This window comes from Schistocerca nitens, chromosome 5, assembly GCF_023898315.1.
Source record: "Schistocerca nitens isolate TAMUIC-IGC-003100 chromosome 5, iqSchNite1.1, whole genome shotgun sequence".
Classification (NCBI taxonomy): domain Eukaryota; kingdom Metazoa; phylum Arthropoda; class Insecta; order Orthoptera; family Acrididae; genus Schistocerca; species Schistocerca nitens.
Genome location: NC_064618.1, coordinates 484,704,235 through 484,719,806, shown reverse-complemented (window position 1 = coordinate 484,719,806; position 15,572 = coordinate 484,704,235). Strand labels below are relative to the sequence as shown.

Sequence of the window (15,572 nt, the reverse complement as noted above, 5' to 3'; positions counted from 1 at the left end):
TGATAACTCTAGGAATATTCTACAATCCCCTACAACCGCTCACATACGGATTGTGAGGGCAAGATTAGAATAATTACAGCAAGCACACAGGCATTCAGACTATCATTCTTCCTGCACTCCATAGGTGAATGGAATGGGAAGAAACCATAGTATGTGGTACAATAGAAAATACCCTCTGCCATGCATTTCATGGTGGTTTGCCGAGCATAAATGTGGACGTATAACAGGTCTAGATGAAATCAAATTAACTGTTGCATGTTTTTACCTGCCACCTGATTCCACTGCACCAGTTTTAAAGTTATGCCTATTGTCAGTAGCAAAGAAATATGCATATAATCCAATACTAGTTGAGGGTGACTTCAAACTATGGAGTCTAGACTGGAATAGCTACGGATTGATTGCAAGGGGCACGGACAGGCAGTTTTGTGAAGTCCTTCTGTACATGTTTTCTGCAAACTGTCTTTTGCAGCTAGCTCAAGAGGCCACACACAATGAAAATAGTTTAGGTCTTGTAAATACACTCCTGGAAATTGAAATAAGAACACCGTGAATTCATTGTCCCAGGAAGGGGAAACTTTATTGACACATTCCTGGGGTCCGATACATCACATGATCACACTGACAGAACCACAGGCACATAGACACAGGCAACAGAGCATGCACAATGTCGGCACTAGTACAGTGTATATCCACCTTTCGCAGCAATGCAGGCTGCTATTCTCCCATGGAGACGATCGTAAAGATGCTGGATGTAGTCCTGTGGAACGGCTTGCCATGCCATTTCCACCTGGCGCCTCAGTTGGACCAGCGTTCGTGCTGGACGTGCAGACCGCGTGAGACAACGCTTCATCCAGTCCCAAACATGCTCAATGGGGGACAGATCCGGAGATCTTGCTGGCCAGGGTAGTTGACTTACACCTTCTAGAGCACGTTGGCTGGCACGGGATACATGCGGACGTGCATTGTCCTGTTGGAACAGCAAGTTCCCTTGCCGGTCTAGGAATGGTAGAACGATGGGTTCGATGACGGTTTGGATGTACCGTGCACTATTCAGTGTCCCCTCGACGATCACCAGTGGTGTACGGCCAGTGTAGGAGATCGCTCCCCACACCATGATGCCGGGTGTTGGCCCTGTGTGCCTCGGTCGTATGCAGTCCTGATTGTGGCGCTCACCTGCACGGCGCCAAACACGCATACGACCATCATTGGCACCAAGGCAGAAGCGACTCTCATCGCTGAAGACGACACGTCTCCATTTGTCCCTCCATTCACGCCTATCGCGACACCACTGGAGGCGGGCTGCACGATGTTGGGGCTTGAGCGGAAGACGGCCTAACGGTGTGCGGGACCGTAGCCCAGCTTCATGGAGACGGTTGCGAATGGTCCTCGCCGATACCCCAGGAGCAACAGTGTCCCTAATTTGCTGGGAAGTGGCGGTGCGGTCCCCTACGGCACTCCGTAGGATCCTAGAGTCTTGGCGTGCATCCGTGCGTCGCTGCGGTCCGGTCCCAGGTCGACGGGCACGTGCACCTTCCGCCGACCACTGGCGACAACATCGATGTACTGTGGAGACCTCACGCCCCACGTGTTGAGCAATTCGGCGGTACGTCCACCCGGCCTCCCGCATGCCCACTATACGCCCTCGCTCAAAGTCCGTCAACTGCACATACGGTTCACGTCCACGCTGTCGCGGCATGCTACCAGTGTTAAAGACTGCGATGGAGCTCCGTATGCCACGGCAAACTGGCTGACACTGACGGCGGCGGTGCACAAATGCTGCGCAGCTAGCGCCATTCGACGGCCAACACCGCGGTTCCTGGTGTGTCCGCTGTGCCGTGCGTGTGATCATTGCTTGTACAGCCCTCTCGCAGTGTCCGGAGCAAGTATGGTGGGTCTGACACACCGGTGTCAATGTGTTCTTTTTTCCATTTCCAGGAGTGTACAAACAGGCCTGACCTTATTGATGGTGTCAGTACCGAAACGGGGATTAATGATCATGATATCGTAGTGACAATGGTTATTAAAGTTGATAAATAAATCAAGAAGGCCAGGAGAGTATTTTTGCTAGAAAGAGGAGATAAGCAGTTGTTGGCATCCCACTTAGAAAATAATGGACATCATTTGGATCCACTATGATGGACATAGAGGAATTATGGGCCTAGTTTAAACTGATTGCAAATCACACTCTGGATATGTTTGTACCAAGTAAGTGGATTAAGGATAGAAAAGACCCTCTGTGGTTTAACAATAAAACTCAGAAAATGCTGAGGAAGCAAAGAGTGTTGCATTCTCCGTTTACAAGAGAACATGCAAATATTAGTAGAGATTTGTGCAGCTGTAAAAAAAATTCATCTGCGACACAATTACCATCGTCATACCTTAGTAAAAGGTCTTGCTGAAAACCTGAGAAAACTCTCAAGCAGTTCTAAGGCTTCTATCCAGTTACTTGTTGACCAGTGTGGCGTGGCAACAGGAGGCAGAAAAAGGAAAGCTGAAGTTTTAAATTTCGTGTTCAAGAAATTGTTTACACAGGAGGATAGTACAAGCACACTATTATTTGACCATCGCACAGACCCCAAATGGAAGACGTAGTAATAGGCATCCATGGCTCAGAGAAGCAACTGAAAGAGCTGAAAACAAATAATTGAGCAGGTCTGGATGGAATCCCAATTAAAAAGTTTCACAAAGAACACTCTAGCACATGGACTCCTTACTTAGCTCCCATTTAATGTGAACCTCTCACCAAGTACCGTATTTACTTGAATCTAAGCCGCACCTGAAAAATGAGACTCGAAATCAAGGAAAAAAAGTTTTTCCGAATCTAAGCCGCACCTTAAATTTGAGACTCGAAATTCAAGGGGAGAGAAAAGTTTTAGGCCGCACCTCCAAATCGAAACAAAGTTGGTCCATTGTAATATGAGGGACAATTTAGGTCGAATGAATGACGATACAGATACAGTAGTTTGGTTCGAGTCGTAAGCTTAGCAGTTAAGCTTTACCAGGTAGCCATTGCTATGTGTCATGCGCTCCGTCCGTATTTATATGGGTACCCTTCCTTTTTCACGTGCTTCGTCTGGTTTGAATTGATTGCTTATTTTTCTTTGATCTGGTAAGTGCCATTCTCTTTGTATTAGGTGTTGACGTCACTCTAAGCTGAAGATGCATTACTGTACTGTGTCATGAATTGTTTGTCGCATTCTGATAAGGAGGAAAAAAAAAGAGAGGAATCATCTCATTAGCGAAACAATGGCAAGAGACTGCTATTTGGTGTTACTTACACTGCTGCTTTCTTTGATAATGATCAACAAAAACCAAATAATAGACTGCGTATAATAGATGATTTTCTGACCGAGAGTTTAGCGAAAATTTTTCTCCGTTTGAAAATCTTTGCAGACGCCTCTTTAGTTCATTACTTTCTGCGCAGAAATTAGAATCATCTTAGATTTAAAAATCTAGTCAATTGCCGTGCTTCATTTCTGACTTTATCACTATTACGCGTAAGAATAATCGAATATAAACATGACATGATATGTATATTCTTCCGCGTTTGCTGTTGTCTCACTCTAGTTTCATAGTTTATTAGGCAGACAGAATTTAAATGAGATACCAGTAAACACGAAAGAATACATGGCAAAATGTTTATATTCGTATTATTCTTATGGTGAAGAGAATACTGCATGTGATTCACAATTCATAAAAGTTCCTATTAGCAACCATCTCTTCTCACAGGTAGGAAAAAATTCAGAACGTAGGGTTGGCCATATTGACAAACATCCCTAACAGTCTTGCCAGTCGGATTTTCATAGTACATTGAAACGCTGCAACATTCGAAGATGAACAATATGGAATTTGTATTTACTTCGATGGATAATATATGAAAATGCAGTGGTCGAAACTCGGGGCGGAGGAAAAAAAAAAGCTCGTCTTCCACCTTTTTTTTTATTTTATTTATTTACTGACGCAGAGGTTTTGGCGCCAGTATTTATCTTTGTGCCTGCATAGCATGCCTGTGTAGCGCTACATATATTCGACGGCAGAAGTTAGTTGTGGCGGCACCTACCAACATTTTTCAGAACTTCCGCTTACTTTGCACCCTATTCTAAGCCGCAGGCGGTTACGAAAACCGGAAAAAAAGTGCGGCTTAGATTCGAGTAAATACGGTACATACTCTCCAGTGACTGGAAAAAATTGCTGGTGATGTAAAAAGGATAAAAGAACACATCTGAAAAATTTTAGACTAATGTTCAACATCAGTATGTTGCACAATTCTTGAGTGTATTCTCAGTCTGAATATAATCGATTTCCTTGACACACAAAAACTTCTGTCTACAAATCATTGTCATTTTAGTAAGTATCACTGGTATGAAACTCAGCTAGCCCTTTTCTCACATGATGAAGGGCAACAGGCAGATTCCATATTCCTAGATTTCCGAACAGTGTTTGACACAGCACACCACTTCAGTCTGTTAATGAAGGTATGGAAGGAGGTTCCCAGATATTTAAATGGTTCTAAGACTTCTTAAGTAATAGAACCCACAGTCTTGTCCTCTATGGCTAGTGTTCACCAGGGACAAAGGTATTGTCATGAGTTCCCGGGGAAATGTGATGGAACTGCTACTTTCTCTATATACGTAAAGGATCCGATGGACAGGGTGAAAAGCAATCAGCAGCCGGTTACTGATGATAATGTGGTGTGTAGTAAAGTGTCCTTGTTGAGTGAGTGTAGAAAGATACAAGATGACTTTCACAAAATTTCTAGTTGGTGTGATGAATGGCAGCTAGCTCTAAATGTAGAAAAATGAATGAGTAAGTTAATGTAAATGAGTAGGAAAAAACAATTCTGTAATGTTTGAATACAGCTTTAGTAGTCTGCTGCTTGACACAGTCACACTGATTTAATATCCATGCGTAATGTTGCAAAAGGATAAGAAATGAAACGAGCACATAGTAGGGAAGGCCAATGGTGACTCATTTATTGGGAGAATTTTAGGAGAAAGCAGCTCTTCTGTAACGGTGACTGCATACAGAACACTAGTGCATCCCTTTCTTGAGTACTGTTCAAATGCTCGGGATCCCCACTACATCAGATTAAAGGAAGACATCTGAGCAATTCAGAGGCAGGCTTTTTACCAGGAGCTTCAAACAACACACAAGTATTATGGAGATGATTTGGGAATTCCAATGGGAAAAAATCCCTGGAGGGAAACAACATCCTAGTCAAGAAACACTACTGACAAAATTAGAAGCTTACTGTAAAAACTCTACTGCTGCCAATGCACATTCCATGTAAGGCAGATGTTACAAAAGAGCAACAAATGGTTGTTCATGTTGCTAGATTCCACCACAATTGTTATGTCTGGATTCAGTGAAACATGGGCACACTGCGTGGAAAATACTTACCTATGTTTTCATCGAATCATTTGCAGTACAACAAATTACACTTTTCATTCAGAACATTACAAGCCACCAGATAATAGTGATTTGATGGACTTGTGCACATAAAAATAGCAGGAAACATTTCCACAAAGTCATATAGAATTATCAGATGACGTATTTCTGGTACTTCACATGCAATTTTGAAATTTGGAGGCCTACAATATAAACTGGAATGAAACATGCTCCTCCACAAACCACTATTCTATAACTCTTCCCCTCTGCCAGTAACAATTATATTGGTCAAAAATATAAAGACCAGTGAAGAAACCATCAGTTATGAATGAATGCCAGCTGGCAGTAATAATACTGACTTTGTCCATAGCTAACACTGTGTCACAATTACTTATGTGATCAGTTTTCCTTACTATCTAAGCAAGCAGTTGAGAGCAATTTATCTGTATAGCAAGAACTTGTCATGTGCCTTTTGTAACAAATAGTAAGCACTCCATGCAACCAAAGTATACTGATCTCTACATTACAATGATAGTTACAATGTTCTGCTTGACCAAAGAATGCTACGCTAAGGTGGGTGGGTAGGTGGGGGGAACAACTCAGGAAGTTGCACACACTTATATATCTCCCAAACATGAATGAAGTTTATAATAATACCATGAGATGTAATTTATTTGCATTATAGATACTGAACAACTACAAAACTAATTTTACCTGGTAACAACATCCGGCCAGTAGCTTATTATTCAGCAGCCTTGACAAGTTGACATTGTTCGCACTTCTAAGTGTAAACATTATTGCTGGGAGGCCAAGATGAGCAGCATATGCCAATTCTTGAGCAAGTGTTTCCTCTGACTGTTTTCTATAAGTGTCGTCTGGACTATCAACATCTATGTATGGTGAGAGTTTGCCCACAATCATGTTGTTCCAATCTGCAAAAAACAAATTAGCTATATTGTATCAGTCTCACGAATCTGAATCAGAAAGCATAAAAGGAATAACAGTATGTAAGTTACAAGATGTAACATACCTGAACTCGACAGAATTAGATCTGACCGAGTGAATGGCCCTGTTCGATCTTTACTTTTCCCATGAAGGAACTCTCTCTTAAATCTCGGATGAACTATTGGTAGACATGCAAAATCATATCTGAAACAATATTTTCAATGTTAATATGAGCACATTCTTCTAACGAAGAAATGGGAGTCTGTAAAATGTTTCTGAATTTGTTACTGTTATGATAAGTCTACCTCAATAACGGGAAATGTGAAGTCAACATTTGCTTTCTATGGAATACGTGCAGGGTAGGTTTGCAGATATCGTGAGTCATTTTGTGCCAGCAATTGATTTAGCTGTTCACATTAAAGAAATGCTTTAACAATGATTAGAGAAGTTAAATGTAAGATTTAGTGAAATCCTCTAATGTTCTGATGAAACAGCCTAACCGTACTTTAAAAGTAAAATTTCTCGTGAAAGGAAAAGGAATCCGTGGGGAAGAACAAGTAAAGATCCTCCAGTAGTTGCAATGAGAAACAAAAATAAATAATCACAAAATCTACAGGAAATGGACACTTCCCTTGACTTATATAGGTCAATGGGTGCTGACGATACCAAAACACCAATGCTACAGCAAAAACTACGGAAATTGGAATCAGACATTTTCCTTGACCACAGATGACAGTACCAAAACACATGTATCTACATACAAAAATTGGAATCAGTCATTTCCCTTGCCCTATATAGGTCAACTATAACTACTGACATGAAAAAAACCAACACCTACATCTACAAAAAACAAAACCAAAATCACGAACACCTCAAAAATTAAAAACTCAAAACATCCCTACGAAAATTAAAACACATTCAATACACAATAAATACACAAAACAATACAACTCGAGAAAAATAGAGCCAAAAAAACAATTACTTACCACCAACAAATTTCGGCCGGCCATCACACACACACACACACACACACACACACACACACACACACACAGAGAGAGAGAGAGAGAGAGAGAGAGAGAGAGAGAGAGAGAGAGAGGACACCATCAAACACAACAAGACGATATCTACAAACCTAACCAAATCAAACTCTGTGCCGTAATGATGTCACACCCTTATATCATGGGTCAAAGCAGACAGGTGGAATCGGACGCTTCTGTTGAACCAGTAATTCTGGTAACAGACTTAAAGCTATACAGAATTTATCAAAACAAGAGACAGTACAAAAACCTAAGGAACAGGGTAACATCATTATTAATTTAAATGGAAGGGCAATAAATGATGATTAATAATGATTTCTTATGTGTAGTAGAAAACATAGGGGCAAAAAGTTCAAGAGAAAAATCAAAAAACTGTGTTGAACAAGCAACTTCAATCTTGTAGTTGTCACCCACTTCTTCTGAGTCTCAGAAAATTAAGATATTCTTCCAAAAATAGAAGCTCATCTGGATATGATGATGTTTCCCATAGAGTACTAAAGACTTTTGTCCCCAAGTAATAAGTACCGTCTTTGTTCCCACATAATAAGCACAGCTTTTCCAAAATATGTAATGCATCAGTAACTTGGGGCATTTTTCCAAGATAGACTGAATTATGCCATTGTTAAACTACTCTCCAGGAAAGATGTCAGGAGAGATGTCAATAACTACTGCCTATTTCACTACTGTCATTATTTTCCAAAATTTCTAAAATAGTTGGGTCGAGGAATATTCAATACAAGTCACTGGCTTTGACCAGTGATGTTAGTGTATATATGCAGCTTTGTTGTTAGTTAAGCCAATGAATGTAGAAGTGAAACATCTTTGTCCTGGTGATGCACTGATTTGTAGCTTAGCGAGATCCAGATCAGGTTGGAAGGTAACTGTTTGGTCGAGAGTAAGTGAAGCCAACAAATGTGAAAGTAAAAAAGCCTGGCTGTGGTTACATACTGATCTGCAGCTTTGTTCAACTTATAGATTAGGCTGGAAGGTAACAGTTTGATTATGAGTCGGTGAAGCCAATGATTGTGACACTAAAAATTATCTTGTTGTGATGACAGACTAACCAGTAGCTCAACCCACCTGAAAAAACAGCCACTTATTTCATGTTACAGTCATGTTATACAAATACAGGGCTATTACAAATGATTGAAGCGATTTCATAAATTCACTGTAGCTCCATTCATTGACATATGGTCACGACACACTACAGATACGTAGAAAAACTCATAAAGTTTTGTTCGGCTGAAGCTGCACTTCAGGTTTCTGCCGCCAGAGCGCTCGAGAGCGCAGTGAGACAAAATGGCGACAGGAGCCGAGAAAGCGTATGTCGTGCTTGAAATGCACTCACATCAGTCAGTCATAACAGTGCAACAACACTTCAGGACGAAGTTCAACAAAGATCCACCAACTAACTCCATTCGGCGATGGTATGCGCAGTTTAAAGCTTCTGGATGCCTCACGGTTTAAAGTTGACGGCCCCTTTTTCTTCTGCGAAAAAAACGTTATAGGACACGTGTATCTGGACATGCTGGAAAATTGGCGCATGCCACAACTGGAGACCGACAGCGCCGACTTCATCTTTCAACAGGATGGTGCTCCACCGCACTTCCATCATGATGTTAGGCATTTCTTAAACAGGAGATTGGAAAACCGATGGATCGGTCGTGGCGGAGATCATGATCAGCAATTCATGTCATGGCCTCCACGCTCTCCCGACTTAACCCCATGCGATTTCTTTTTGTGGGGTCATGTGAAAGATTCAGTGTTTAAACCTCCTCTACCAAGAAACGTGCCAGAACTGCGAGCTCGCATCAACGATGCTTTCGAACTCATTGATGGGGACTTGCTGCGCCGAGTGTGGGAAGAACTTGATTATCAGCTTGATGTCTGCCGAATCACTAAAGGAGCACATATCTAACATCTGTGAATGCCTAAAAAACCTTTTTGAGTTTTTGTATGTGTGTGAAAAGCATTGTGAAAATAGCTCAAATAATAAAGTTATTGTAGAGCTGTGAAATCGCTTCAATCATTTGTAATAACCCTGTAGTATACCTCCTGATACTATTTGTATAAAAAAGAATATTATATAAAAGTCATGGACTTCGACCAGTGACGTAGGAAATATGTGACAAACAGTGTAAACATGGGGAATATAACATGAAATAAGTGGCTGTTTTTTCAGGTGGGCTAAACTGCTGGTCAGGCTGTCATCACAACACTTTTTTCCCCCTTCCCACCCTCCACAAATAGTATCCCCCCTGAATTAGACATGTGCTCTAGGGGTAGTGTCTTTGATTCATAATCAAAACATCCTCGGTCACAGGTTCGAATCCCGCCGATGTTTACATTTTGATTAATAATCAGCATTGGTGGCCAAAGACTTCCAGCATAAAAAGTCACCCTCATTCTGCCAATGGTCTTGTCAATGAGGGCGGAGGAGCAAACAAAGGTTCAGGACACTCTCTTGTCCTAGGGGTGGAGAAACTGCCCCTAGAGGCAGAAGAATCAGCAATGATCAATGGCATGAGGATGCAGAAGGCGATGGAAACCACTGCATTAAAGACACGTAACATGTAGCCACAGGACATGTGACCTGTAATTGAAGAAATGTCTTGATGATCTCTCCATTAGCAAAAGATTCCAGAATAGTCCCCCGTTCGGATCTCCGAGAGGAGACTGCCAAGGGGGGTTACCAGGAGAAAAGGATTGAATAATCAATGTAATGATAACGTTCTACGAGGCGGGAGGTGGAATGTCAGAAGCCTGAACGTGGTAGGGAAACTGGAAAATCTGAAAAGGGAAATGGAAAGGCTCAATCTAGATAAAGTAGGGGTCAGTGAAGTGAAGTGGAGAGAAGACAAGGATTTCTGGTCAGATGAGTAACGGGTGGTATCAACAGCAACATAAAATGGTATAACAGAAGTACGATTCGTTGTGAATAGGAAGGTAGGGCAGAGAGTGTGTTTCTGTGAACAGTTCAGTGGCAGGGTCATTCCTATCAGAATCGACAGCAAACCAACACCAACAGTTCAGGTATACATGCCTATGTCGCAAGCTGAAGATGAAGAGATAGAGAAAGTATATGACGATATTGAAAGGGTAATACAGTATGTAACGGGGAATGAAAATCTAATAGTCATGGGGGACTGGAATGCAGTTGTAGGCAAAGAAGTAGAAGAAAAGGTTACAAAAGAATACGGGCTTGGTACAAGGAATGAGAGAGGAGAAAGACTAACTCAGTTCTGTAACAAGTTTCAGCTAGTAATAGGGAATACCCTGTTCAATAATCACAGGAGGAGGTGGTATACTTGGAAAAGGCCACGTGATACGGGAAGATTCCAGTTAGGTTACATCATGGTCAGACAGAGATTCCGAAAACAGATACTGGATTGTAAGGAGTACCCAGGTGCAGATATAACTCAGATCACAATATAGTAGTGATGAAGAGTAAGCTGAATTTTAAGACATTAGTCAGGAAGAATCAATACGCAAAGAAGTGCAATATGGAAGTACTAAGGAATGACAAGATATGCTTTAAGTTCTCTATGGCTACAGATACAGCAATAAGGAGTAGCTCAGTAGGCAGTACAGTTGAAGAGGAATGGGCATCTCTGAAAAGAGCCATCACAGAAGTTGGGAAGGAAAACATAGGTACAAAGAAGGTAACTGCAAAGAAACCATTGGTAACAGAAGAAATACTTCAAATGATCAATGAAAGGAGGAAGTACAAACATGTTTCAGAAATCTCAGGAATACAGAAATACAAGTCGCTAATGAATGAAATAAGTAGGAAGTGCAGGGAAGCTAAGACAAAATGGCTTCAGCAAAAATGTGAAAACATCAAATAAGAAATGATTGTCAGAAGGACAGACTCCATGTAGGCCCTACAGGAAAGTCAAAACAACCTTTGGTGAAATTAAATGCAAGGATGGTAACTTTAAGAGTGCAACAGGAATCCCATTGTTAAATGCAGAGGAGAGAGTGGATAGGTGGAAGGAATACACTGAAAGCCTCTATGAGGGGGAGATTTGTCTGAAGTGATACAAGAAGAAACAGGAGTCAATTTACAAGAGATAGGAGATCCAGCATTAAAATCAGAATTTAAAAGAGCTTTGGAGGACTTAAGATCAAACAAGGCAGAAGGGATAGATAACATTCCATCAGAATTTCTAAAATCATTGGGGGAAGTGGCAACAAAATGACTACTCATGTTCGTGTGTAAAGAATATGAGTCTGGCAACATACCATCTGACTGTCAGAAAAGCACCATCCACACAATTTCCAAAGACGGGAAGAGCTGACAAGTGCATCCAAGTTGCTTACAAGAATAATACACAGAAGAATTGAAAAGAAAACTGAGGTGCACAAGGTGACGATCAGTTTGGCTTTAGGAAAAGTATAAGCACAAGAGAAGCAATTCTGATGTTGCAGTTAATAATGGAAGCAAGGGGGGGGGGGGGGGGGACATCAAGACACGTTCACAGGATTTGTCGACCCGGTAAAAGCATTCGACAATGTAAAATGGTGCAAGATGTTCAAAATTCTGAAAAAAGTAGGAGTAAGCTATAGGGAAAGACAGGTCATGTAAAACAGTCAAGAGGGAATAGTAAGAGTGGACGGCCAAGAATGAAGTGCTCATATTAAAAAAGGTGTAAGACAAGGATGTTGCCTTTCTCCCCCATTGTTCAATCCGTACATCGAGGAAGCAATGATAGAAATGAAAGAAAAGTTCGAGAGTGGAATTAAAATTCAAGGTGAAAAGATATCAATAATATGATTCACTGATGATATTGTTATACTGAGTGAAAGTGAAGAAGAATAACACGATCAACTGAACGGAATGAACAGTCTAATGAGTACACAGTATGGATTGACAGTAAATCGAAGAAAGACAAAGGTAATGAGAAGTAGTAGAAATGAGAACAGTGAAAAACTTAACATCAGGATTGATGGTCACGGAGTAGATGAAGTTAAGGAATTCTGCTACCTAGGCAGCAAAATGACCAATGACAGACGGAGCAAGGAGGACATCAAAAGCATACTAGCCACGGCAAAAAAGGGAATCCTGGCCAAGAGAAGTGTACTAATATTAAATATCAGCTTTAATTTGAGGAAGAAATTTCTGAGAATGTACATCTGGGGTACAGCATTGTATGACAGTGAAACATCAACTGTGGGAAAACCGAACTTAAGAGAATCGAAGCATTTGAGATGTGGTACTACAGACTAAGGTTGAAAATTAGGAGGACTGGTTAGGTAAGGGATGAGGAAGTTCTATGCAGAATTGGAGAGGAAAGGAATATGTGGAAAACACTTATAAGGAGAAGGGACAGGATGATAGGACATCTGTTAAGACTTCCATGGTACTAGAGGGAGCTGTAGAGGGCAAAAACTATAGAGGAAGACAAAGATTGGAATACATCCAGCAAGTAATTGGGACGTAGGTTGCAAGTGCTACTCTGAGATGAAGAGGTCACAGGAGAGGAATTCGTGGCAGGCTGCATCAAACCAGTCAGAAGACTGATGACAGAAAAGAAATCCCTCCCGAGGAATAATAAAATCCTCAGTAAATCACAATTTGAATTTTAGGAGAGTTGCTATACCGAGAATGCCATTTACATATTCGCTCACCCAATTTTAAAAGCAATAACTAACAGTAGCACCAGCTGGTGTTTTCTGGGGCCTACCTTAAGATATCTGATTGTGCGAAACTCAATATCACATTTAATAATTCAAACAATGTCAGCAGGAGAGATTCTTCTGAAGGGGGAGAAAATTTTTGGGGTTCCACAAGACTCAATCATAAGTTCACTATTGTTCCTCTTATATGTAAACAAACTTCTGTCCAACATACAACAGGCAGAATTAATTCTTTCTATGGATGATACAAGTACTGTGTTCTGTCCAAAAATACATACAGCAACAGAAGAAATGATAAATAATATTCATAAAGACTGTCTATTATTGAGAGGTTTTCTGCGAAGTCTCACTCTCAGTTTCAAAAAGGCACAAAATATTCAGTTTCCACGTCTAGAGTTACAACTGAAGTGATAAATGTAGCACATAGTGGGGAAACAGTAACAAGGGTGGAAATGTCAAACAACTTTCGTGTCCATATTAACGGAAAAAAGTCAGCGCATTTTGGAACTTAGTTCTGACAGATTTGCACTTCAAATTCTTACAAATCTTTGTGAAAAAGAAATCACCAAGCCGACACAGTTAGTGTATTTCCATTCAACAGTGCCACATAGAATAATGTTCTGGGCTAACTCAACTTTAAGAAAGAAATTCTTCATTACACAAAAATAGTGCTGTATGAGTAATATGTGGTGCTCACCCACAATCATGTTTTAGACATCTGTTTTAGGAATTAGACAGTTTGAAGTTTATTGTAACAATCCACTGTACATCAAACAATACTATGTAGATCGACCACAGTACCATAAGGAGAAAAATTACTTTCGTTTCTTCTCATTAAGACGTCTTTAGTACAAGAACAGGTGTCCAACACTGCCCCAAAATTTGTCATCAGTTAACAAATGACATAAAATAGCTGACAAACAAAGAAGTCAAATCTGAAAAAGCTTCTCCTTCACAACCCCTATGTTGTAGAAAAATTCGTAATTTTGTAACTCTGTAAAATGAGGTGGTTACAAATTAATAACTCACAGCAGTAGAAAAAATTTTCCTAGCTCATCAGCATGTAGCCAATTTCGATGGGAACTGGTAATGTGAATGGAAACTGACTAGTTCCACATCATTGCGATTAATCTAACCAATGAATCACTTAACATGAAACTAACCAACGATGTCCCTTTCCTGGGAAAGTAAAAGGGTATTTGATCGTGCTGTCCTACGATTGATTAGCAATTTCTTATAACTATTAGCGATTTTCCTATTTCCTTTCACATATTCTGTTTCAGAATGGACGGGTTAAAAAAATTTCACAAAGCAATCGAGCGGATGAATAACAAAAAACAGATTACTACTGCTCGTGTAACAGACACATGCGTCCACGGTTACGAGAAACTGCAAACAATGCCCCCAAACAATCTTTGAAAATGTTATTACTTACGCGTAGTAATTTTACTTTATTAACCAAGATTTCGAAAGGAAAAGGCAAATTATAACAGTAGATACGCTTTTATTCATACAGCGGCGAATTAGAACAGCTAATTTTTAATGCTTGATAAACGATTGGAACCTAAAATCAATGCAAAAATGTTATCAACACTCAAAGTGCGAGCTTATGCCGCCGGTTATTTTGCTCTGTAAACAATTGGTATACTTTTGAAACACACAAGCATAATTCTAGAAGAATATAAAATTCATACGATCATGTAATAAGTGTAAAAGATCATCGTTAAAAACTACCGAGTGTTCAACAGAATACATACCCAGATTCGGAAGCGAGCTGAAGACTTGCTCTAATATCCGGAACACTGCAGAAGTCCAAACCACATGATATTCGACGCGAGGTACTCATTTTTAAGATTAAAGGCTTTAGTACGGCACTGGAAATAGCAACCTTTTCTCAATGTAAACGTCTTAATTCTTAGTTATACGCTATCACCTTGTTACATGATATAAATACAAGGTGTCATCAATAAATATTTCCCTCATTAGGTCAACGCCACTACAACTAACTTGAACAATCCCTCCCTAAACACTCAGCCACAACGAGGTTAAAATCAGTCAAAGATGTTTCATGTCAAGGATTCTCAAGAAATATGTCTTCCAACAAAGCTAAGATGGAAGCTTTCGACAATGTACAAAATTACTTGCGACGTCCTTCACTGCACCCTTAGCAACATTAGCAACGGCCATTCATATTAAATAAAGAATTTAGAAAATTAATCTTGATTTATACAATCTGAAACGCAGTAAATGGCTTGAGAAAATTAATGATAACTGAAGACTTCATAGTGTTGCTTCCTACTTTGGGAGAAATTTCGGAAAATCTATTCCTTGTAATACAATAGGAAAAATAATTCAAGGATCACCGTTAGTCGTAAGTTGTTTTATGATGTCCTGAAACACGAACATTTATAAAAGCTCTTTGTTATCCGTTTTGAAACTTAACTATTCCTGTCCTATGAATACATCACACATGTATAAGGATATTGGGCAAATTAAATGATTTATAACAAGTTACAGCAAAACTATATAAAGTGTGCGACGGATCGGAGTTGGAACCCG

The 15,572-nt window shown here is 40.2% G+C and overlaps 1 protein-coding gene across 2 annotated transcripts in view; it reads right to left on the bottom strand.

Annotated features, from left to right (window-relative positions):
* Positions 1-15,068, bottom strand: part of LOC126259952 (protein arginine N-methyltransferase 5) — an 86,093-nt gene extending 71,025 nt beyond the window's left edge. The window contains exons 1-3 of one of the 2 annotated variants that reach the window (XM_049957061.1): positions 14,771-15,068; positions 6,419-6,537; positions 6,103-6,338 (exon numbers count right to left, since the gene is read on the bottom strand). In XM_049957061.1, the coding sequence (XP_049813018.1) occupies positions 6,103-6,338; positions 6,419-6,537; positions 14,771-14,859 (444 nt within the window). In that variant the 5' untranslated portion in view covers positions 14,860-15,068. The remainder of the gene's footprint in view (positions 1-6,102; positions 6,339-6,418; positions 6,538-14,770) is intronic. The other variant, XM_049957062.1, reaches the window with a different exon arrangement.
* Between the last annotated feature and the right edge of the window lie 504 nt (positions 15,069-15,572).